The sequence below is a fragment of the Pseudomyrmex gracilis genome, unplaced genomic scaffold (genome assembly GCF_002006095.1).
Source record: "Pseudomyrmex gracilis isolate BER0280 unplaced genomic scaffold, ASM200609v1 scaffold_90, whole genome shotgun sequence".
Taxonomy (NCBI): domain Eukaryota; kingdom Metazoa; phylum Arthropoda; class Insecta; order Hymenoptera; family Formicidae; genus Pseudomyrmex; species Pseudomyrmex gracilis.
The window spans coordinates 78,929-101,446 of record NW_018020674.1 but is presented as its reverse complement, the minus strand read 5'-3'; the positions used below and the strand labels follow the sequence as shown (position 1 = coordinate 101,446).

The following is a 22,518-nucleotide window of genomic DNA, read 5'->3' as shown; positions in this document are numbered from 1 at the left end:
AAAAAAAAAAAAAAAAAAAAAAACGAAGTTGTATAAATAAGTGCCAAGTAAAAATCAAAAAAAGTAATATACGTATATTTGTCCGAAAAGACACTAAAAGAATATTCTTCACGTTCATTTTGCATATCACACACACGAAGTTGCTCATACAATAGTTTACAGCGTGTCATTAGCTTTTTTAGAACCTGTAAAATAAAATCTTTTTTTTTTCTTAAATCTTCATTTTATTTTTAATTCAAGCAATTGTAAAGTTAGGCCGCGCAAAGTAATTCAAAGATTTCAACAACTGAATTGACTTCCGCTTTTTCCTTATATATGCGTTTGTATATAATTCTTGTGCATGTGCATGTGTGTGTGTGGGTGTGTGGGTGTGTGCGTGCGTACAATGCAACAATGAGTGCTGCAAAGAGCGATCAGAATAGTTGTATCGAAATCAGGGAAAAGATAAATGAGCCGCAGCGTTTGTCCGCGGCGACTCTTTTACATGAAAGTTCATCGAAAAGCTCTTTGATGGAAATGTGCAGTGCCAAATTGTGCAGATTGATCTCTACGAGAAAAAATATATCTAGAATATATATGTATCTGAACAATACAAAGTATATGGTGTACATACAAAAGTTTTTTTAATCTTTCCTCGTCACACAAATCGAATTGATTTGCAAAGCGAATTCCCACGCCTTTTTGAAATTGAACACGCAGATCTTGATCCAAGACTATCGAGTTACGGACAAGTTTTTCAAAAATTTAATTTTCTCAAAGATAGAATTTGGCGCTTATTTATTTATCTAATCTCGTTAATTGTTCTTATCTTGTCAAAGAAAACTTGCTTTATCGAAGAAACTTATTATATACATATGTATGTATATATATATATATATATACAATAAAAATCATCTCTAAACTCTTTACACACTTGCGACTGTCTGAAAAAAAAAAAAAAAAAAAAGAAGAAACATTCTCTTCCCGCGCGCGCACTTTCGTCTCACGCTTTTCGTCGTACGCGTTTTGTCTCGCGCGACCTCGACGCGCGTGTTTCGAGTCATACTATTATAGACACAACACGACAAATCGGTTAGTTCGATTCGAACAACAAGAACTGACTGGAGATTCGACAAACATTTGTCACAAATTCGCGCTGCGTTTCAAGGAGAAGCAACGAGATAAAATCAAGATAGAAGCCAGCCGAAAAAAAAAACGGTAAAACTAAGAAATTAAATCCGTCATTAAGTCGGAGACCAGTTTTTTTCGCATATTTTCTTTACGGGACTTCGGGATGTGTCATTGTTCTTCGATAAAGCTGAAAGATTTTGATCGTTAATCTGTCGGAACATATCGCGATGCCAGTTATTACGAACGATAGAACCGAATCTTCGAACGATATTTTGTGTTCTATATTAAAAAAGATGATCGCAACTTGTACGACGTAGTAAAATATTGTCGGTTTCGAAATGGTGTAAAAAGATCATTTGAAGCGACAGCGAGCGATTAAGAAGATTGATGAGATAAAAGCAGCAGCTTATAACCTTCTTTGATATTAAAACCGTTACAAGTTCAGAGATTTCAAGTTTTCATTGTTGTGTGCAGATAGATACGTGTACATTTTGCAGAGGTCACGTGTGTATCGTGATTCTTATATATACAAATAAGCGTGAAATTTGATTTTGAAAGTTCACAGTTCATTTCTGTTATTTTCTTTTGTATATTTCGAATATATATAAAGGCAAGCAAAATTTTTCATAAAAATAGGTAAAAAAAAAATAATAATTTGTGACACGCTCGGAGCAACGATCTTCACCTGCCATAATGAGTCAGTCAAGATCTTACAGCGATTTGTTTCGTGATACTGTACAGGTATGTACATCTATTTTCTTTTGTCTCGTGTAGTTTTATCGCATATATAAGCTGCGTTCCGATATACATATATATATATATATATACTGTCAGTAATAAAAATCTGTATTTTACGTCACACATGCGCTGTAGATTTTCGCAGGAGCAGTAAATAATATCGGAACGCAATCGTATAATGTGCATTCAATATAAATATTTTTAAATATATAATATCTTTTATAATATCTTAAACACATAATTGTAACAATATGTTTTATGCACAATATATTGTAAAAACTAATTGATCTATCTAAATATATCTCGTGTGTGTAAATTTTTCTAAGGCCGGATTGCGAGACGATTCCATTCAAAATGTGGACGTCGTGCAGAAGAGATCATATTCGGATTCCAGTCCGAATAATTTCGCGGAAGCGTCTTCTCCTCTGGATGAATTTCTGCAACATCCAAAGTGTTTGGTTAACTCTTCAGTTCTCGATTCGACGGTTCCATTTTCTAAAATTCGTCCTCAGAGCTTGCGTCGTCAGAACAGCACGGAATCGACTTCGCAAATTTCTTCGGACGGCAGTCGGCCGTGTTCTTCGGCGAACAGCCGGCCGGGATCGGCGGAATACAATCAAACGGACTGTTCGGATGAAAACGCAGCCAGCCAACGATTTCGTGACTTTCAGTCGGAGACTTCGGATGATTTCGGTTACTTTTTTACGTTCAAAGATACGTTGAACGAATATTCCGATCGGCTTCTTTCGGAATTCAAGCAGGACAATCAGATACAAGATTTTCCCGTGACTTTCGCAAAAATCGCTTCTTCGACACGTAAGACCAACAATTCTTCGGAACAATCGCCGGAACGTGAAACCGGGACCGGAATTTGGAATGTTCAAAGAGATATGTCGAATTTGTCGCTAACGACGAAGATGTTGGACGAAGCGAAAGAAGGTGAGATGAGGAAAGAGGAGAATTCTGCCGAAGAGCAATCGATTTTCGACTACGATATTACGTACGATAGTTTTAAAGAAGACATTACGAAGAACGATTGTACAATTGCGGAAGCTAATTCGGAACAAAGTTACGCGTCTGCGCACGATCAACAACAAGCTTGCACATCTAAGGATTTAATCGAAATATCGTCAATAATCAACGACGAGAAACTAGACGAAGAGAAATTGAAATCGCCCAAAGAACCAGACGACACGAACGTCGAACAGCAACCCTATGAGAAACATTCCTGTTCTCAGCTACTTTACTGTCAGACGTGCTACAAACGAATCTGTACTGAGTGCGTCTCTTCTTGCTGTCGCGGTCACGTGACGACCAATTTCTCAAAATATTTGAGGACTATTGAATTGCAGGCGGAAGAAATCTTGGACGAAGCCTACAACGGAATCGACATTCTGACAGACGATATGGAAGACGTAATGGTGAATATCATCCTATATATTATTCAAAATTCTCAATTCTTCTTTTTTTTTGCTCGCGAGTTTTAATCGCGAAACATTTTCGAAAATCAATAAGAACATTTATTTATTTTTTTTTTTTTTGTAGTTGGATATGTCAACACTGAATAAAAGAGCTACGGAAGCGATAGCTAGCGTGCAATTTTCTTCACACGTAATGTTGGCTGCCGTGGAAGAAAGGGAGAAGGAACTGTTTCGACAAATTACGGAAGTGAGGCAGTGGAAGTACGATGCTCTTCACGAGAAATACGCGAATTTAAGGGATGACCAAGCACGATTAGCGGAAGCCGTTCACGCGCTCAAATACGTGCTCTATGAAATGCGATCGCATCCAAGCGAGATCATGAAGATGAAAGATCGCGTCATGGCTGAGGTGAATTTTTCTTTCTTAAATAAACATTTTATGTTTGAATAAGAAATGTGATTAAATTTTTCATTGTTAGAAATGTTTTTGACACGTTTTGTGAGTCGAAAATTCGTTGAACAAAAATTCGGGACGAAACTGTCTAAACCAATAAGCTACGGTTCGAAAAAAACACGTTATGCTCACGCGCCACCTAACAGTGTCTGTAGTTATTATGCAAAATAACGTTTTAATTTGTGTTAGAAGATTGTGCTAAAAGAATTTGTGCTAAAAGTCGAAAAACTTTTTGCAATACATATAAACCGTAAACCGAAGCAAAACGGAACAAAAGGAATGAGCTTCCACATTGGGAAATTCAAACGTGAAGCTCGGCCCCGTCGTTTCACCTTTGTTTGCGTTAAGGCACACGATTTGAAAAAAATCAACAAATCAGAATCTTCCAAAACGACAAATACAGATGGAGGTAGAAAGCTAGGATTGGTTAATTTCTTTTATGTAATATATATCTTTCGTAGAAGGGGATAGTAGTTCTGAGCGCATGCCCTCTCAATGATACAAAATTTTCCTGCTTAGCAAGGCACAGAATCCCCGCATTTGTAATACAGAAGTTGAACGGACATCTCTTTTTTTTTGCATCATGCTTTAACGATACACATGGATCAACACGTGCTAAAAATAAAATTTTTCTCGTTTAGTAATGTCGAAGAGTTTTTTGAGAAAAATAATATTGCGAAATATAAAAAAAGCACTCAATATAATTTGTTTAAACCAGAAAAAAAAAAAAATCTAATACTGTTTTGTGCATTAACGGCCGCGGTTCAACATCCTCGCAGATCAAGCATCTTTTCCAACGTTTGTATACTATAGAGTCACTATCATGTGATTATTGTCGCATCGGTTGTAAGGTTTGTTTCATTTCAATTATTAGTGTTAAATTTCAATAAAAATACAAAACCGTCAAGTGGTTTAATAATTTGTAAGTAATTAAATAGAATAATTATTAAATATAATTTTAGTGCTAAAACACACAACACGTGCCAAATATTACCGAATGTTTCTTATTGTTATATAAATTATTCGCATGTCATATATTTGTGTTTCCTGGTGTGCTGATAGATATGGCAGATATGTCAGAATCGAAGAACATCATCCAGATCCGATCAAGAAAATTGGATTTCGTTTAAAGGAACGGAAAACAACGTGATTCCTGTAATTGCCAACGTCGGAAGCGTGTCTGCGAGAAGTCCAGGCGTCATTGGAGATCGCAAAACCGAGTCTTTTTCCAAATTTGACGAGATGAACCTCCAACACGGACCAATAGCATTCGGACGTCCGATACTTAATTATGATTTTAACATAAATTTGGCTAATAGAGAAACCAATCTCTATGTCTACAGTACAGAAGTTACGATTATCGGCTATCACGGTGAAAACTCCGATAAAAATTTGTCTCGTCCTTGGGGAGTCGCTGTCGACACAGACGGAAATATAATAGTAAGCGACAGATCTAACAATCGCATACAGATTTATCAGAGCGATGGGACTTTAATAAATCAATTTGGACAATACGGCAGCGGTGAGTGTGAATTTAATCGTCCCGCGGGTATCACAGTTGATGCGAAAAGACGTATTATCGTAGCTGACAAGGATAATCATCGCGTTCAAGTATGTATTGACGCCGCTGCTTGTAAGTGTGTTTTGATTTTTAATTCGGTTTTTTTAACTGAGAATTCTGCGAAGAGATTAGATATGTTCCGGATATATATATATATATATATATATCCGTGACTTCCTCACCGATTTCAATAAGCTTGAAATATATTGTTAAGAGCGTTATTCTGAACAACTTTTCCCTATACATGTTGCCCCCGGTGGGTTTTAGTTTTCGAATTATGAACAAAAGAAGTTTCACAATTGAATACTTGTTTTGGTAAAATATGTACAAAAGGTCACCCAAATGACATATTTTGTCAAGAACATCTTCCTGAGTAATAAATAAAAAGGTTTTAGCCGTCGCTCGTTGTTTATTAAAAAGTTAATAATAACAAAAAAAGTTTTATAAATAAACTCTTATTTTTCGATTCCATGTACATTTTTTTGTGTTGTGTTTAGGCAGGGGGGGCTTCGCCTCTTCCCCCTGCTCCCCCTTTTGCGTGTATATTACCTTGTGTTTATATTGAAATAATTTTTCTGAATCCAATATTCCACAATAATAAATTATGTCTAAAACATACAGGTTTGGACAACGATGCTTTATTAATGAAACTTTTTTTGGTAATTTTGACATGAAGCAAATGTAATCGGAAGTCGTTAATTAAATTCTTCATTTTTTCTTAACGGGGAGAGCATGGAGGAGGGGCGAAGCCCCTCCTGTGTGTGTGTGTGTGTACATGTATATGTTTCTAGAATTTTTTAAAAATCCTAGGTAAAGTATTATGATACAAAACAGAACTGTTGTGTTGCAGATTTTAACGATGCAAGGTAAATTTATTGACGCTTTCGGCAGATGTGGCGATCAGCCAGGAGAATTCAATTATCCCTGGGGAATAGCGACAAATTCCGCTTGCGAGATTGCAGTTACCGACACTAGAAATCGCCGTATACAACTGTTCAGCGAAAGGGGAACTTTCTTGCGCATGTTTGGCGGCAAACCGTACGATCTGGCCAAATTGGACTCGCCCCGGGACATTTGCTTCAACAGGGAAGGAAACATGATAGTTACCGATTTTAGCCACCATACTATCGTGATAGTAAATTATTTGATGACTGAATCAAGAGTACTCGACTGCGAATCGAGAAACATAATTGTGGATAGAAATGGCGAGGAGTCGCACGAATCTCCTCTTTTACGACCTCAGGGAGTCATGATGTCGGACAACGGGCATATTATCGTTGCCGACTCCCGTCACAATGCGATTAAAGTTTTTAATTCGATCGGAACCTTGTTATTCGAATATAAACCGGGTCTTCAAGAGATGGACCGACCGCTCGGTATGGCGTTGTACACAGACGGTAGAATACTATTCACCGATTACAATCAAAATTACGTGCGTCTAGTCAGATTGTCAAATCACATAAATCCGGAGCGAAGAAACAACGTTATCGGATTCGATTGACGAACTCGGTCTTCCGAGATATTGCACAAATTTCTATTCTAGATAAATAATATATTTATATGCGACGAGTTTATTTTCATCCGACGATGAAAATAACGGAATAAAAATTTTTAATAAATCCTTTCGTTTTTTATTTTCTTACAGTGATATTTACATGTTATATATTTACGATTTTATCATGTACCAAAAAAGAAGAAAAAACAAATGTCGCGTACCTCGTGACCGGATGGATAATGCACATGGCGATAGTGTCAGTTTTTCGTTTTTTTCTATCATTATTTAAATAGAAAGATCAAACTATATATAAAGCAGAAAAAAAAAAAAAAACTAACAGAGTAATTAATCGTGTACACGTACTACACGCACTATATATGTATGCAAGATAAATTTGAGAATTTATATTATATTACAGTTAATATTTTTTTGAATAAAAGAAGGTCACTAAGAGAGGAAACAAAATTTATTTGCGCATCTTACAATTTTTGCGTCGACTTTTTTAATGATCTTCCTTTATTGAATTTTTCTTCTCGAAAGATATCACTGAGCCTGATCTATTATATAAATTATATTTAGTCGGTTTTGTAACAATTTTATCGCCGTAATATATTGATGAAGGAAACTAATGACGAGGTAACAATTATTATTGCATGCACATGCTTACTTTTTAATTAACTTTGTTTTATTTTATTTTTATAACACAATAAAAATGATTTTTCTGTTCATTTTATCAAGTTTTGAATAAAATGTTTCTTGTCGGATGCAATAAAGACATTAGAACAATTTGATGCAGTTTTCATTTAACATTTTCCCCGTAGTTCTTGGTATCTTGTCTCACACAACGTACACAAACGTATCTCAAATATTATTTTTAAGTATCCTGTAAAGACACTCCTTCCAGTTATACACATTGCGCAAATGCATAACGTAACAGAATATGGATGAACGATTTTAAATTAAGCGTGTGTTTAAATTAAGTCTCATTTATCTTGCTTCCTTCCTTGCATGATATTTTATATATTTTTATATACAGTTCGTAGTCTAAACTAATGAACGCCGTAAAAAAAAAAAGATTCCGAATCTTAGTTTTACATACCGTACGCGCGAAGGCGATGCCGCGAATAAATTAATTTAAACAAAAAACATCCGGAAACATGTCTACATGTCGTATATGGGATAAGAAAATTACGCGTTTTTCGTTAGAGTTTTCAAGGATCGTCAAGTCTTTTCTTCTGTTTTGCGGTAGAAGCACAAGTAAACCGGTGTCACAATTTTGCAAGTGACAGACGCAACGGTATAAAAAAAAAAAAAAAAAAAAATGAAAAAAGAAACACCGAACATCTTCGGATTTATTGGTCAGTTTTTTTTTTTCGACACCAAAGAATCTCTCAGTTCATCCTTACGATACCAAAAAAAAAAAAAATCGTACTACATAGCAGGCTCGGATCTGTTATGATTGCTCTCCGAAGTCTCAGAAATTCACGTTCATAAACGGGTGCAATTGCGATTAATCAAAGGCCCCTTCGAGCGCTATCACAAATTGAGAGAGTAAAGCATCGCGTCCAAGTGAACGCGCGTTCAGCCCTCTCTTGCTTCTTGGTAGTTTTCACTTCTGTCTTGAAACATACGTTGGAACTGGTCTTCGTTGGTAGATTAGCAAAGCAATAGTTTTCTGTCTGTAAAGCAATTGTTACCCTACATGCGGGATTACACAACTTCCGCGCAACGGTCGTTGCAAACTCTTCGGTAATCTTCTGTCACACGTCAAAGTTTGTAATTTCAAGTGACAATTCACGAGTGGCTTCTCCAGACAGTAGTAATATAATAACGTGCAATTGGTAAGCACGCGTTCGCTCGCGATTTAATGCCAATATAACGAATATCGTCAGTCGAAATCGTGAAGAGTCTCATAAATCGCAATTTCTCGAACAACCTTCTGAGAAATATCGCAGGTACTTTAAACAAAATTTAGGGAATAGTTCAGTTCTCACAATCGGACAATTCGTTTCCCGTAAACGAATCTTGAATCACCAACAGGATATCGAGAAAGAGATATCCGCGATTGCGTCGCGATGTTGTTAATTTTATTACGCCGAAATCTCTCGAGAGAAGTTATTCTCGTACTGGAAGGTACGTTCGCGTCGATACTAGGTCGCTCTAGGCGCGATGGGACGAGCGAGACCTTCTCGAGTACTTCCTCTTCTCAGTAGCGATATGTCAAACGGCTCCGTACTCCTCGCTTGACGGCGACTCGTCGCTAGCGGACGGCCTAGGCGGCCGGGGAGGTCGTGGCGGTCGATGATGATGCAACGTGGGTGCCGGTCGCCTGGGAGGCGGCGGCGGATGTGTTCCGTACGACGTGTCGTCGCCCTCCTCGCTGCTGGGCGACGGCGAAGGCGCGCGGTCCTCTTGCTCCTGCAGCAGTTGCCGGAACTCTTGAATCGACTCGTTCAGGGACCATAATTGGGACAGCAACGAGAGGTCAAGTTGCCGCAGGCCGAACTGTGCAAACGAGAAAATAATTATGTAAATTAGAGATCATAATCGTTATACTCTGTGCGTGCGTGCGTGTGTGTATTTAAATAAACATACAAAAATAACGTTTGTAAAATCTATTTTTTACGATTTTTCTACCGGAAATAGTTTATATAAACTATACGTATATAATGTTGTATACACACGGAAAAAATGGAGCTGCTTCAATTAAAGTTAACGTCACGAGCTGTCACAAAAATAAAATAGTTGATTCTATTTAATATCTATAGTTTCTTATAAAATATCGTCTCTCCTCTTCAACTTCACATTCGTGATCTTTTCTCACACATCGCTCGCTCTTTAAAAATTTTCGTTGTGAGAATTAAATCGCAGTAACGTCTGTTTTGCGAGATACGTTCACTTTTACCATACGGTCGCCAAGGTAAATGTTCACCTCGTGATTTACGGACTAAAATGACGCATTTCCAAGCGACTCGGCGCGGCCGGCTGATCACGAGAACCGGAGGGCGGGGAAACTGCCGCGTAGGAAAGACGCAAAACGAAGAATGGAGAAGAGACCACGAGAAAGGTCGACGGCGGAAAGTTCGACGAGGAAGAAACAAAGCGGAGAAGAATTGGATGAGAGAACGAAGGTGAAAGAGAACGAGCGAAGAGGAAAAAGGGGGATTCGTGCATAGGAGAGTGGATGCCTGAGGGAACGCAGCGTGGGAGCGGCTGTGTCAGTCTTTGCGTGTCTGGATTGACTATTAAATTATTAACCTAACTCGAGTATCTACGCGAGAGAACGTCGAGAGAGATGCTGCCGCGAACGAAGATACAAGACGGATACACGCTCCTCTCTCTCTCTCTCGCTCCTCTTCCCTCGAACAGATCCTACACGAGGTCCCGTTACAGCTAATTTCGGAAAGATCGCCGAGCAAATATGGTCGCTTTCGTGCGGCAATAATTTTAGTACGATCGTTGGGTTAGTAGGATACGCGAGAAGGATCTCTTGTTGCACGCACGTAGGAAGAAAGATGTCAAAGATTGAAACGTCTCTGTGAAAGTTCTGCAGACAATATCAAGAATTCGCTTTGATATTCGAAACAACATTGTGTTTCCCCAGATAGGATCTTAATCGCGTTCTCGCAACAACACTCAGACAGAGGAATTATACGTGATGCGCAAATGTTAAGCAAATGGAAACTCGCAGCAGAAAAAAAAAATAAATTATATTATCAAAAAGTAAGAACGTCCGCATAACAAAAAAAAAAAAACAAAAACGAACACATTACACACGCTATCGGCTATCTTTCTCCATCACGCCCCGATATGATGATCCGATTTCCCTCGTCGCTTATATGCTTCCCACGCATAAAATATATATGTTCATCGCGCTCAATTATTTTATCCCACACGCGCGCGCGATCGCGGCCTCGAAGTAACGGATCGGTCGGGTCGCCCAAACAGACGCGGAAGAATTGAAAGAAAAAGATAGAAGCCTGGCCGGAGGAGGGACAACAACGCGCGAGTGAGGGAAAACGACGACGGTGCGGGGCGAAACGTGATCGGACTGACAACTTGATGAACTATCGAGGGTAAGCGGCACAGAGCGAGAACTTGTGTCACACACGACGCGACGATGGTTACAAAAAAATAACTCACGGAAAACATTGAAATTAAAAAAAAAAATAACAATAATAAAAAGAAATGAAAGCAAATATACTTGAAACAAAAAATTGTAAATCAATCCGAAAAAGAAAACAGCACGAAGAAAAATATGTGTTCAATTAGTTTAAAAAATATATGTTGTATAATAAATTGTAAATATATGAAATTTGTAAAAACAACTTGTTATTAAATATCACATGAATAATAAACAGAGAGCTTGTAACGTGAAGAAATTGAGAATTACACGACTAACACGCATCGCATCCGTGACACGATTGATCGGGGAGCGGAAGTGTCTCTCGACGGTCGTTTTTAAATCGTAACAAGCAATTTGCACGCATATTTCGCGCGAAATTTTCCCAATGCGGACTCGTAAACGCGTTTCGCGCCCGCAACGGATGACTAATGGTTTCTATTGGAGTTAATGGCTGCCGTTAAAAGATGCGCAATTTCAAACATTGCTTTAAACAAGCTTCGGCAATTTGCAACGCTAGCAAATTGTCAATGCTAGATGTTTGCTACATTTTAAAGCTTGTGGACAAAATGCGATATCGCGTTTATTCGCGCGCGGAAAAGTGTGCAAATGTATTCGCGAACAAGTACCATTTCTCTTCTCAGCACAGCCAGCTGAGTGTCCAGAGTGGTGAGTTGTCTGGCAGGTGGCGACGGTCTCGACGAGGACGACTGCAACGACGACGTTTTACCGCCTCTTTGGGATTTACTGGACGACCTCGTGGGCGGCGGAGGTGGCTCGCCGTTCTCGCCGCGTCCGCCGCTGAGATTGAAGCCGCTCAGACTTCTCGGTAACGGAGGTAGTCCTTGCAGGGAAGACATTGCGATTCGTTCTTGTATACTGAAAAACACAAATCGCGAAGGAGAAAATGAGTTTTTAATGACAACTTTGTGCGAGTTTTATTTATCGATGTCGGATGCAAAATTATTCGCATAATTTTGCATCTTACATCGTACAAAAAAAACAAAAAAAAAAAAAAAACGAACGCTATTTTATTTCTCGTGACGAATAAGACAAAAGGAACGATGCGATATAAAAAAAATGTTCGGTGAAACTTATCAACAAATCGATAAGAGAAACTTGTCAATAAGTTATTACTTATCAACAAATACACGTATGTTTTTAACAATTTTCCACTATATATTGTATTTCCGATACGTGAAAGTCAAGTGCGCAAAATCCGGCGGGTATGTGTGTTAATAAATTTTTACAACCGAGAAAATTAAAAACGATTTGAGGACTGGTCAAGGATGAAAAATAAAACGCCCGATGGCGTGAGCGAGCGTGCGCTTTTTCAAACGCTAATAAGCAGTTGCTTTACGGCCGGTTGACGCGGTGCTTTATCGTGCAACGCGAGAAAGCGGTGTGCGGCATTCCTAAATGCACCGAATCGCTGAAATCCAGATCAACGCGCGCACGACGACGACGACGCTTTAGCGTCGTTGGCTCTGCTATATCACACGACTCTTCGATAATTAACATGTCGTTAATTATTATTGCACGTCGGTGAGAGTTATTCGATGTTGTCCCATCACAGATCATTTTTCCCAATGGATTCGCGCAACATTTCATATCAGACAAAAATCAATTGTCATAATCTAACAAATATAATTAAGTTTTTAATTCGCATTTTCAACTTTGTTTATATCACGACAGCGAATTAAAAAAAAAATCCATCAATAACGAACACAATTGCAATTTTCTGCGCTATCACGAGTTACGATCTACCTAATGAAATCGAGATCGGTGATCCTCTCCTCCTCGTGATGATCGTAATAACCATTGACGCGATCTTTGTCGGCGTCGCCGCCGCCGACAATGTCGTCCCCGTGCAGAGTGATCTGCGTGGAAGAGTAACGGACTCCTTCCTCCAGCCAGTCCTGCTGATGAATGTTGCTGTCGCTGTCGTTGTCGTTGTTGTTGCCGTCCTCGTGATCACTGGGCGTGATTTTACGCTCTGCTTCGTCAACGACGAGCACTGTGGCGGCGACACGGTCCGCGCACGGAACGGATCCCTTGATCGAGGATACGACCGCGTCTAAGTTTCCAGCAGCAGCCTTTGCTGCACTCGCCAAGGACGCTGCTTCCTGCTGCTGCTCGCCGAGACACACTCTGCACGCAGGCGTCGGTCCGTTCGCGTCTCTCTCTTGACCGCATTTGCATTTTTCCACGTGACTCACCGTTACGCGCCCGCCAGAAACAGAATCCGGACTGGACAACGATTCGCGACGCTCGTCCTCGAAGGACACGTTGACAGTTCTGGCGGCCACCTGTGGTTTTGTCGTTGCCGTCGTTACCTCGACCTTCTCCGAAACAGTGGTACCGGTCTTTTCTTGATCTTTGCCGGAAGAATCCTTGCATCGTCCTCGAGGATCTGGCAAAACGGTCTGAACACCGCAGGTGTTCTTTCGAATATCCAGCCTGCGCTGAGGCCGTCTGTCCTCGGTTAAATTGTTATTGTGCTTTCGCACAATGTTCGCCGGCACGTTTCCCGTTGGATATAGCTTCTCCGCGCAGATCTCGTGATGAAGAGCGGGAATCTTGCCCTCGTTCTCCGAACGATTTTCCTCGACTCCACTTTTCTCGACTGTCGCGTCTTGCTTGCGATCTTGTTGACTCCTGTTGTCATCGGGCGCGTTCTCTTCCTTGCCGTCCTTCCCACATTCTTTCGATTCGTACACAATCGTTCGTCCGCTTGTTGGGCCCACCAGTTGCTGCTGTACTTGTTGTTGTTTCTGCTGTTGTTGCGTTTGTTGTTTTTGTCGTGCTTGATTTTGATCAGATCTCCAGGGTTTCGTGTTCGGCGGTGGCGGCGCTTGTCTGGTAGGACAGGGCGGCCTTGGCGACCTCTTAAGAGCCTCGGCAACCACCTGCCGGCTTGGCCGAGGTGGCACCGGAGGCGGGTGAGGCCTCTGACTGGCCAACTGCATTCCGTACAATTTTTTTTTTTTTTTTTTTTAAATCGCACAACTGCTCATTATTGCGACGACACGCTAATGCGCATGAAAGTACGTACACGCACAACGTACACGCGACAGACTGCGAAAAGTCTCGGCATAGAGATCGGCACCAAATTCAGAATAAAAATTTGTCGGTGAAAAATTTCAACGTCCTGCTGATCAACGTTGGAATCGCATTCCACTAACGTTGCATCATTTCTATGTATATATATACGACGTCAAAACGAGATGCACGGTGTGAAAAAATAGCACGCAGCACTTGGGAGCACGGAACGTCGCTTTGAAAAAAATGAATTCGAAAGAAAGTCTGGCAAAAGTCTGTTTTGCAACAACAAATATCCCGTATTATATTGCTTTTAATATCACAATTTAAGATCTCTCGAATTCATTCCAATTTGAGAAAAAACGCACACACGAGTGTCTTATCCGCTACGCCGAGTTGTGCTTGAGCGTTTCACTTCACGAGTAACTTACGAAGAATGCGTTTTCCGACAGATTTTTTCCCAAGATAAGCGACGCGTTTATCGCCGTCGTTATCGCCGTCGTTATAATGCGCGCGCGGCTCCAACCGGGTAGCTCCGATGGAACGCGAGAAATGTCGTAAAAACACCTCGATGAGCAAAAAGCGTTTTCGTGTGCTCGACAAATCTGTGGTGTCGCGCGTCTCGAGACAACGTTCTGTTGTCATTTGCAAAATTTCGTTCGCTCTTTTGAATTCCGCTATAATAAGAAATAAAAAAGTCTGATTCAATATTTGCAAAGATTCCGCGAATGGAATCGCGTCAGTCGATCGCAGATCGAAAAAAAAAAAAACCGATAACTACTTGTTGTAAAGATGAGAAAAAAAAAAAAAAAACTTACTCGCACACAGTTTGTTCTGTGCGCGCGACAATTTTCACTTTGGAACGCATGAACGAGCGCACACGTTAAATGCCAATCAGGGATGACGGCGATGTTGTGCAATGTCGCCACATGCTTTTGCACAGAGAGCGTGTGTTGCGCCAGCGAAATCACTGCAATCTTGCTGCCGCCGCCGCCGCCGCCGCGCGTATACCCTCGATTCGTTGCACGTTTCCTTCTCTTTCGCTTCTCTTCTCTTTCGTTTCTCCCCTCGGGTCCGCTTCGTCCTCTTTATTCGTAAGCGGGTCGCGATCAACGCCGATGCCGCGCGCGATATCGCCGATGCGATTTTGCATACAATTCCGTGAGAATCGCGACGAAACGTTCGTTCGCCGAGAGAGAGACGCGGCGGCGTCTTCTTCGAATTTCCTCAAATTCTCTTCTATTGCGCGCGACACCGCAAACGATTTCCTTGCGAAATCGCGCTAACGCAATTCCGCATTTAAAATGCTATATCCGGGAATCCAAGTTTTTGGTTTGTTTGATTCGTCAATAATATATAAATCAGATTGTATATCGTCCTCGGACTTCGAAAGACATTTGCGGCGTTCGGATTTGTCTCCTTATCCTCGTCGAGTTTCATTCAGGATGCTCTCCAGAGATGGTCCGTGTTACGGCCTCGATATAACTCGCCTTTCTATCTCGATCGCTCTCGTGCTTTCTTTTTGGAGAAGCGCGCGGAAACGGACTCTTTCCGTCGATCCTTCCGGCGATCTGGCTCTCACACGAGCGTCACATGATCACTGATTTTTTTTTCATGAGGATGATACGCGACACGTAGAGCTAGCGATCGAAATTCAATTGTGTGCGCATCCACGTTTCGATGAACCGAACGCGCACAATCACGCGCGCTTTCTTACGCGCAAACAGATCGACACAAGCTCCGCGTCGTTTCCTCCCGACGCATGTTTTTTTCCACCATCAGCGAGCTCTCTCTCTCTCCAATCCGCGGCACTCCCAAAATCCTTGACGAGGAAGTTTTTTTTCCCGCTCGCCGCGAACAATATCTGCGATCCGAAACGACGCGCACCACCGAACGGTGGTGTGGAGCTAGAGCAGCGACGATCCTAAGACCTCAAGAGGCGGTATATTCCCGATCCCCAGTATCTCCTCCTTTCCTCTGTTCTTTTCTTCCTTTTCTGTTTTGCACGATCGCGCGCTTCTATTCTCTCTTTCCCAACGGACCGACCGTCGCAGACTGACTTCGCGATCCCACAAACATCCTTCGCGATCGGTAGCCACGTGACTGGCCGAGCTCGAGTTCTCGTCAGGTAGTCGTCATGAACGTGTTCGGCTCGGCTTGCTTTTGTGTGCGCGCGAGCGAGCGAATGTGTGCGAGTGAAGCGAGTGGGTGAAGCGAGTAAGTAAACGAGTGTGTGAATATATGCGACGTATATACGATTCAGTAAAAGTCTCATGTGTGTGTGTGTGTGTGTGTGTGTGTACGTATGGAAGGCAGCCAGGAGGGAGCGAAGATAGAGGTAACGAGAACCTGCGGTTGATGGCGGTGTGGAGAATTCAAACACACAGCTTCGTAACGATCTTACAAGATTGTGATGTGTGTATGTGTGTGTGTGTGTGTGTGTGTGAGTTCTTGCTCCGGTATAGGAAAAACGCGCAACGCTCTCGGAACATTACGTAAAATCGGGAGATCTGCGTGGAAAAAGCGGTTTGCCGCTCTAAACTTTACGGAAAGTCGCGGTCACACTTTCTAGCGCCGTTAAGCCATTCGAACTCTTCTTGGAGATGGTGTTTTTCCATAGATGACGATCCGGGTTTCACGACGCGATCGCTCCAACGATTTAATGTCGCATCTCGCGCGGTAAAGTAAAACTAAAAATAACAGAAAAACATTCAGTTCCTGTAGTTTCGATATAGTCGACGTGCTTATAAAATCGTTTTGCGGATTATTTTACGACTACACAAGTTTTATGATATTAACATTTAGTTAGACGTAACGCCTAGAGAGAGAAAGAGAAAGAGAGAGAGAATTTGCGTAGAAATATAAGAATTAAAAATAAATTACGTGCTATAAGAGAGATATTATTAGTAGATGGCGAGACTCCTTAATTAAGTACATTTGCTCGGGATTGCCTAAGTTTATGTAAGCCGATTTCGCCGTGACTCGGTAGAATTACGAGATCAACACACCGTTACGCTTCAAGATAATACCACGTACAACGTCGTTTCTTTTCTTTTCGTCACATTCAGGTGCAGGTGTAGCAATTAATTGCTCACAAGCGCGTTAACTCGGATTAATCGCATCGACGCTAGCGCGATAGGCGGCGATTTACTTTAATTTAAACAAACTTTCCAGAGTCCCACCCCGGGGTCAAAGAGCGTTCTCTGTACATAAATTGCGAATTACATCGTCGTATATAAATTTGTGTTTTTATCAAAACAACAAGTAGAAGATAAAATATTTTTTCGCAAACAAAAATTGCGGAGAAATCCAGCAGAAGAGAAATATAGACGGCAAAATTCCTTTCGGCGTGTCATGATCGGCACGACGAATTAGCATTAGAACTAGAAGTCGGAGTAGGCGAGACTCCGGCGTCTTCTCTCTCCGGGGAGATCCGTCTCTCTATCTCCATCGTTGGGTGTAGGTGTACATCGCGACCGGTATCGCCGTGGTTTCGCGTGAGAGAGTAACCCGTGTAAGAGAGCGGAGGACGGGACGAAGAAAGGTGAAAGAAGGAGAAGAACTGTCCGGAGGAAGAGTCGAACGGAGCGAGACAAAGAAAGGGAAGGGACCCATTAGAAGTCCCCTCCGTCTCCCGACGGAGCTGCCCTAATGACGTGGAGGTCCGTTCGTTCCAGGGCCGTAGCGACACGTTTTCTAACTCTTCTTAACTCTTATTTCCTCGTCTCTCTTTGATCGCGCGGAGATCGTCGCAGAAATAAAAAAAAACAAAAGAATTCGAGGAATGTGATAAATTATTCTTCGCGATAATTCAAATAATTTTAATGAGTTATCTTTGCGCGTTCAACGAGAACCGATTCCTTCTTTCGTTTCCTTTTGTTTTCTGGCTTTCATTTTGTGCGAAATAAAAAAATCTTATCGCGTTTCAGCGATAAATTAATATCCGCCGATAGAGAGAGGCCGACGTTGCTTTTAACGACTCCGTTTATTGCCGCTCGGTTTATCGCTCGTTACACACCCGATTTAATTACGTGATTCGATGTATTAGAGACTCCATTACAAAAAAAAAAAAAAAAGTGCGTTTCGTGTGAAAAGCTAATTTCAGTTTGAAGTTGTTTTCTTTGATTTATGACAGAACGCGTTTTTTTTACATACATACATTTTAGTGTAACATACAATTTATGAGTTTTTTTTTTTTCAAATTCAATCAGTTGACCAAACGACGACGAAGGCAACGTGCGATTTTCTACGCTCACATTCTGCCGCGCGATTCGTTCGGAAGATTCGAGTTTTTTTTTGTTTTTTCACGTTTATATAATCGCAGCTCTGTGCCGCGCACTTCTCGCGTCTGTAAACACACGTCGTCGACAACGGAGAGCAAAGATCGTGCAGATTAAGGCCTCCGGTATATATATATATATGTAATGCGCGCGAGATGATACCGTCGCAATGATACGCGTTATCGGGCCGCGCTATCGCCCCCCGCCCATTTTCACGGCGCGCAATTAAACCGCACAAAGTGGCACGCCGGCCAAGCCACCCGGTAAAACGCGGGCCCGGAATTTATTCACACTCTGTTTCGCCCTGGCTCTTCGTGTCGGACAAAAACGACTCGTTCCACTTTTGTGGCCGATCTCCCGCCGATAAAATGCAAATCGGCGCCTCGCTTGGCGGCGGCGACGACGGGGTCCGGCCGGTTCCCCTAGACCGGTCAAAATCGTATCGCGAGTACGTTTTCTCGCTCGGTCGACGTTTCTGTGTTCAACCTGTGTGAAACGCTACCTATATATGTATATACGAAAAACAAGAACAAATTCGATTACTTATTACCGGGTTATTATTATTGAAAAAAAAAAAATTTGCGCGATCGTAAATCCTGAATGTCAATGTCAAAAGAGAAACTAGTTTGCACGCAGTGTCGCAGGCAATTAATGCAGGCAATAAAAAAAAATTATCTTTATGAATTTTAAACATGTAAAGCCATAATTTGTGGCATCTGTTACTTCTAGACCAGATGCCGAGGTAGCAAATAACAAAAACGTTTTTTACACCAGATAGTATTTACGATATGAATCAATATGCTGGACGGTGCGAATCGTAATTTTAAAACGTGCAAATTGATACACGTGAAAAATCGAATTGATTTCAATTCGAAAAATCATCCAAGAGAGAGAGAGAGATGCATTGAATTTGCGCATCTCAACTATAAATTAAATTTTTATTTTATTTTTCTCTTATAAAATTTACAATTTTTTAAATAAAGATCAATTTCGAGCAAACATATATTTACGTATCGATTTTTGCATGATTCAAAATTGTCTTTTGTTTTACTTATTTGTTGTTTATCGCCTCGGTTTGTATTTTTCTCTCTTTCTTTTATTTTTTACAATTTTTTATCTCGCTCTCGCAATATCGAAATGCAAAACAAACGCATCTCGTTTTGCGAACATGGCCGTGTTTCCGTACTTCGCACTCTGACCACTCGTTTTCTCATCCAATCGTATCGAACGGAGGAGTGCGCACATATACACACATACACAGCGCAGTCGATATGCCTAAGCAATTTTTCTCGCAATAATGAATAATTCAGTTTCCGCGCTCGCAGCGTAAAACACGTTAAATTGACTCGCAAAATTGAAGTGGAAATTAAATCGGCACGTTAAAAATGGCGCAACACGTCTGTGTCTGATCTTCTTCGCTCGCTCGTGACAATTCAGTGTTTTTGCGCATTTCATTGAAAAAAAAAAACAAAAACAAAAACAAAAACGCCGGCGTGCTTCCTCGCACGCATTATGCCGCGTTTCCCGCGATTAAAGCGAAAAAAAAAAAAAACAAAAGAAAAACAAAGGTTCGCTCTCCGAAACGACGAGCGGTGGGACCCGCCGACTTCGCTGTCGGAGGAATGATTATGCTGCGCGCGACTATTACGTTACATTCTCGAACACGCGAAACGTACACGCGAGACGCTGACAGCGCGTATCGTTGAATACAACGTCTTATTAATAATTCAGCGAGCCAATGCGTCACCTATAGAGCGCAAATGAGAGAAAGAGAGAGAGAAAACCGATCGGAGCACGCGGATAAGCGCGAGTATATTTCTATTGTCCAGAATTCGAGATACAGCACACACACACACGGAAGAAAACGAAATGTGTTGAAATTACACTTACTAACTATAATTCATTTACAAATATATATTGTTTTACAATTACATAACTTGCGAAAGAGATTTTAAGTTACATACGTCTTGTATATTCAGCATAAATACATCATACATGCGTTACAAATGTCATAGAAATAAATTTTACGCGAGAAAAAAATTAAGCAAAGAAAAAACAATAATAATAACTTATAAAGAAGCTGGCACCGAAGTAAGCGAGACTGCACATCGGGTTGCCGTGTGTCAGGCAGAAGTTAATCAACGGATGAACACACTCTATGTTCTGGATAACGTTCTAAATTTAGAATAACGCGGCTCGTCGTTTATAGATAATATGTGAAATGTGTCGCATGGGAGTTTTTTTTTTGTTTTTTAGTATTAATTCGTGCAAAACGTCGCACGGTGAAAACGGTAACGCGTCCAAACGACGAAAATGTGTGTCGACGAGAGTTGATTTGAAGAACACACGTCGCGAGTACGCGATAACGCTTTGCGTGAAGCACTTTGTTGTCATTTGCGGTCGCTTAATCGTCTTAGCGGCTTTTCATTAGCAGATTTAGAATCGGTTTAGCATCGAGGGGCCGGGGGCTTACAACGTGTGAATCCCATGTTTCGCATAGCACTGTGCGCAATTTGTTGATGTTGTTTTTTTTTTTTTTTCTACATAAAATCGAAGAGTGACGTTATCCCTAAAATAAACGGTGCAATTGAAGATCTTTTTTTTTTCGAAGCGGAACAGAGCAAGCTGATCCGAAGAACGGAGAGAGAGAGAGAGAGAGAGAGACACATAGGTGCATTACAATATTATTACCTGATCACTCGCTGCGTGCTGACACCTGCGGGCCCGTGCGGAAAGCGTCGGTGGTTATTCCTTGAATTTCCACTCTTGGCGACACATCGGGCAGATGTGACTCGTTTGCTGCGAGTGCAGCCACTTCATAATGCAGTGTATGTGGAAACAGTGTGAGCACTGCCCCCACACTGAAAAACGACATCGGTCGGCACGTTAAATTAATTTCGTTCGCGTTGGCGTTGACGGGGAAAAAAACCGGCGGATGAGAACGCATGGGGACGCGCACCTGGCTTAGGGTAGCGATGGATGGACAGACGGACGGATGTATGAACGGTGCGTTTGCCGCGGGGGTACACGCACATCGATACACAAAAAGGGGACGCACAGAACCAAGGGTGAGGTAGAAGAGGCGGTCACGGAGCGCCTGCCAACCACGTTTATCTGCCGGCAGCCGGCACGCGTCGATCGATATCGCGCGCCGTCGCGACGCGCGTCTCCGCCGTGGCGGCATTTTACGAAAAATTTTCTCTCGCAAAGAGAGAGAGAGAGATTCTCTCCGATCTTTTCTTCTCGCGTCCGGTGGATTTTTTTCCCCACATTTGCGCGATATAATACTCATGAGTAAAACATCGAATTTCGCAAGACCGCGGAAATGAATATTTCACAAATTATAAAATTTCCTCGACCGAAACAGCTTTTAAGATGCAAAATATTTAAACAAATATTTGTATATATAGAACCGAGTGCAAACGATAATGCAACACTTGCTCTTGCGAGTTCGATTGATTTGATTTGATCTCGTAACGTGGTGGATATCCTATCCCCCGCGTGTAACAATAAATAAATAAATAAAAATTCATATTACCTAGCGGACAGTCGTCTCCGGGAACCTTGCAATCCGGGCAACTAGCGTCGAACGGCATTCTGCATATGCCGCAATTATCATCATTGGCTATCCACCGCCAGGTGGCGACTCCCGTCCAACCTGGACGGAAAAGAAGAAACGCGCGTTAGTCACACAACGCGAATTACTTCATGGCCGACAACGAGACAACGCGAATACGCACACACTGTAGCCGCCAACATAACCATGTTTATATGACATTGTTGCGCAAAATATTCGGCACATTGCGCGATTGCGATTGAAGTAAGTAAACAGTAACGTTGTAAACACAATAAAGATCTCCTGAACTACTTACTTTTAATTGTTACTTTCATCCTGCGATTGGAGAACGACGTTGCTTCGGGTCTGTTCTACGATAAGTCGCTGTGTTGGGGGGGGGGGGGGGCGCAAGCGTATCGAGTCTGACTAGGTCTGACTCGTGTTGTTGTCGAGAGCTGTCGTCGATTAAGTCGAGTGATCAGCTCAACGTACTTGCGCCCGACGTCCGACAGCGGCTTGCGCGACTTTGTTGTTAGAACAGGCCTTTGATGATACGTTGACGATATACGAGAGATCGCGACGATTGCTCCGACTTCTCTCCTCGCTGTCTCTCTGTTAATAAACGCGAAATGATAGAGAAAATAGCTCATTTGAACGATACGTTCTTATGTAGAGGGACAGTCTCTCTGGCGGCGCCGATAGAGAAAAGCACGAAATAACTCTAACAGAGAGACCCGC

General features: G+C 41.7%; 2 protein-coding genes across 7 annotated transcripts; one reads left to right on the top strand and one right to left on the bottom strand.

Annotated features, from left to right (window-relative positions):
• The first annotated feature begins 1,058 nt into the window (after positions 1-1,058).
• On the top strand, positions 1,059-8,205 carry LOC109855441 (E3 ubiquitin-protein ligase TRIM71-like). 2 transcript variants are annotated; one of them, XM_020429698.1, is made up of 6 exons: positions 1,059-1,197; positions 1,747-1,851; positions 2,175-3,269; positions 3,394-3,678; positions 4,786-5,334; positions 6,135-8,205. In XM_020429698.1, the coding sequence occupies exons 2-6, from the start codon at positions 1,804-1,806 to the stop codon at positions 6,783-6,785; spliced, it is 2,628 nt and encodes an 875-aa protein (XP_020285287.1). In that variant the 5' UTR covers positions 1,059-1,197; positions 1,747-1,803; the 3' UTR covers positions 6,786-8,205. The 2 variants fall into 2 exon arrangements, with proteins under 2 accessions (XP_020285287.1, XP_020285288.1); XM_020429699.1 differs by having other exon boundaries at positions 6,176-6,356.
• On the bottom strand, positions 7,332-22,180 carry LOC109855442 (protein FAM89B-like). Of its 5 annotated transcripts, none has more exons than XR_002250288.1 (4): positions 22,097-22,180; positions 21,763-21,882; positions 20,916-21,085; positions 11,698-11,781 (listed from the first exon to the last, which is right to left on the bottom strand). XR_002250288.1 is itself a non-coding variant. In XM_020429702.1 (3 exons), the coding sequence occupies exons 2-3, from the start codon at positions 11,760-11,762 to the stop codon at positions 9,000-9,002; spliced, it is 516 nt and encodes a 171-aa protein (XP_020285291.1). In that variant the 5' UTR covers positions 11,763-11,781; positions 20,916-20,999; the 3' UTR covers positions 7,332-8,999. The 5 variants fall into 5 exon arrangements, 3 of the variants coding, with proteins under 3 accessions (XP_020285291.1, XP_020285290.1, XP_020285289.1); XR_002250289.1 differs by lacking the exon at positions 11,698-11,781 and adding an exon at positions 20,750-20,793; XM_020429702.1 differs by lacking the exons at positions 21,763-21,882; positions 22,097-22,180 and adding an exon at positions 7,332-9,284 and having other exon boundaries at positions 11,532-11,781; positions 20,916-20,999.
• Positions 22,181-22,518: the final 338 nt, after the last annotated feature.

Excerpts from the sequence above, each read along its gene's own strand:
- LOC109855441 (XM_020429698.1), top strand. The coding sequence starts at position 1,804 with ATGAGTCAGTCAAGATCTTACAGCGATTTGTTTCGTGATACTGTACAG. Across the intron at positions 1,852-2,174 it reads TGTTTCGTGATACTGTACAG|GCCGGATTGCGAGACGATTC; the intron begins GTATGTACATCT and ends AATTTTTCTAAG. Across the intron at positions 3,270-3,393 it reads ACGATATGGAAGACGTAATG|TTGGATATGTCAACACTGAA; the intron begins GTGAATATCATC and ends TTTTTTTTGTAG.
- LOC109855442 (XM_020429700.1), bottom strand. The coding sequence starts at position 13,871 with ATGCAGTTGGCCAGTCAGAGGCCTCACCCGCCTCCGGTGCCACCTCGG. Across the intron at positions 11,782-12,669 it reads ACCGATCTCGATTTCATTAG|TATACAAGAACGAATCGCAA; the intron begins GTAGATCGTAAC and ends TGTGTTTTTCAG. Across the intron at positions 9,285-11,531 it reads CTGTGCTGAGAAGAGAAATG|TTCGGCCTGCGGCAACTTGA; the intron begins GTACTTGTTCGC and ends TCGTTTGCACAG.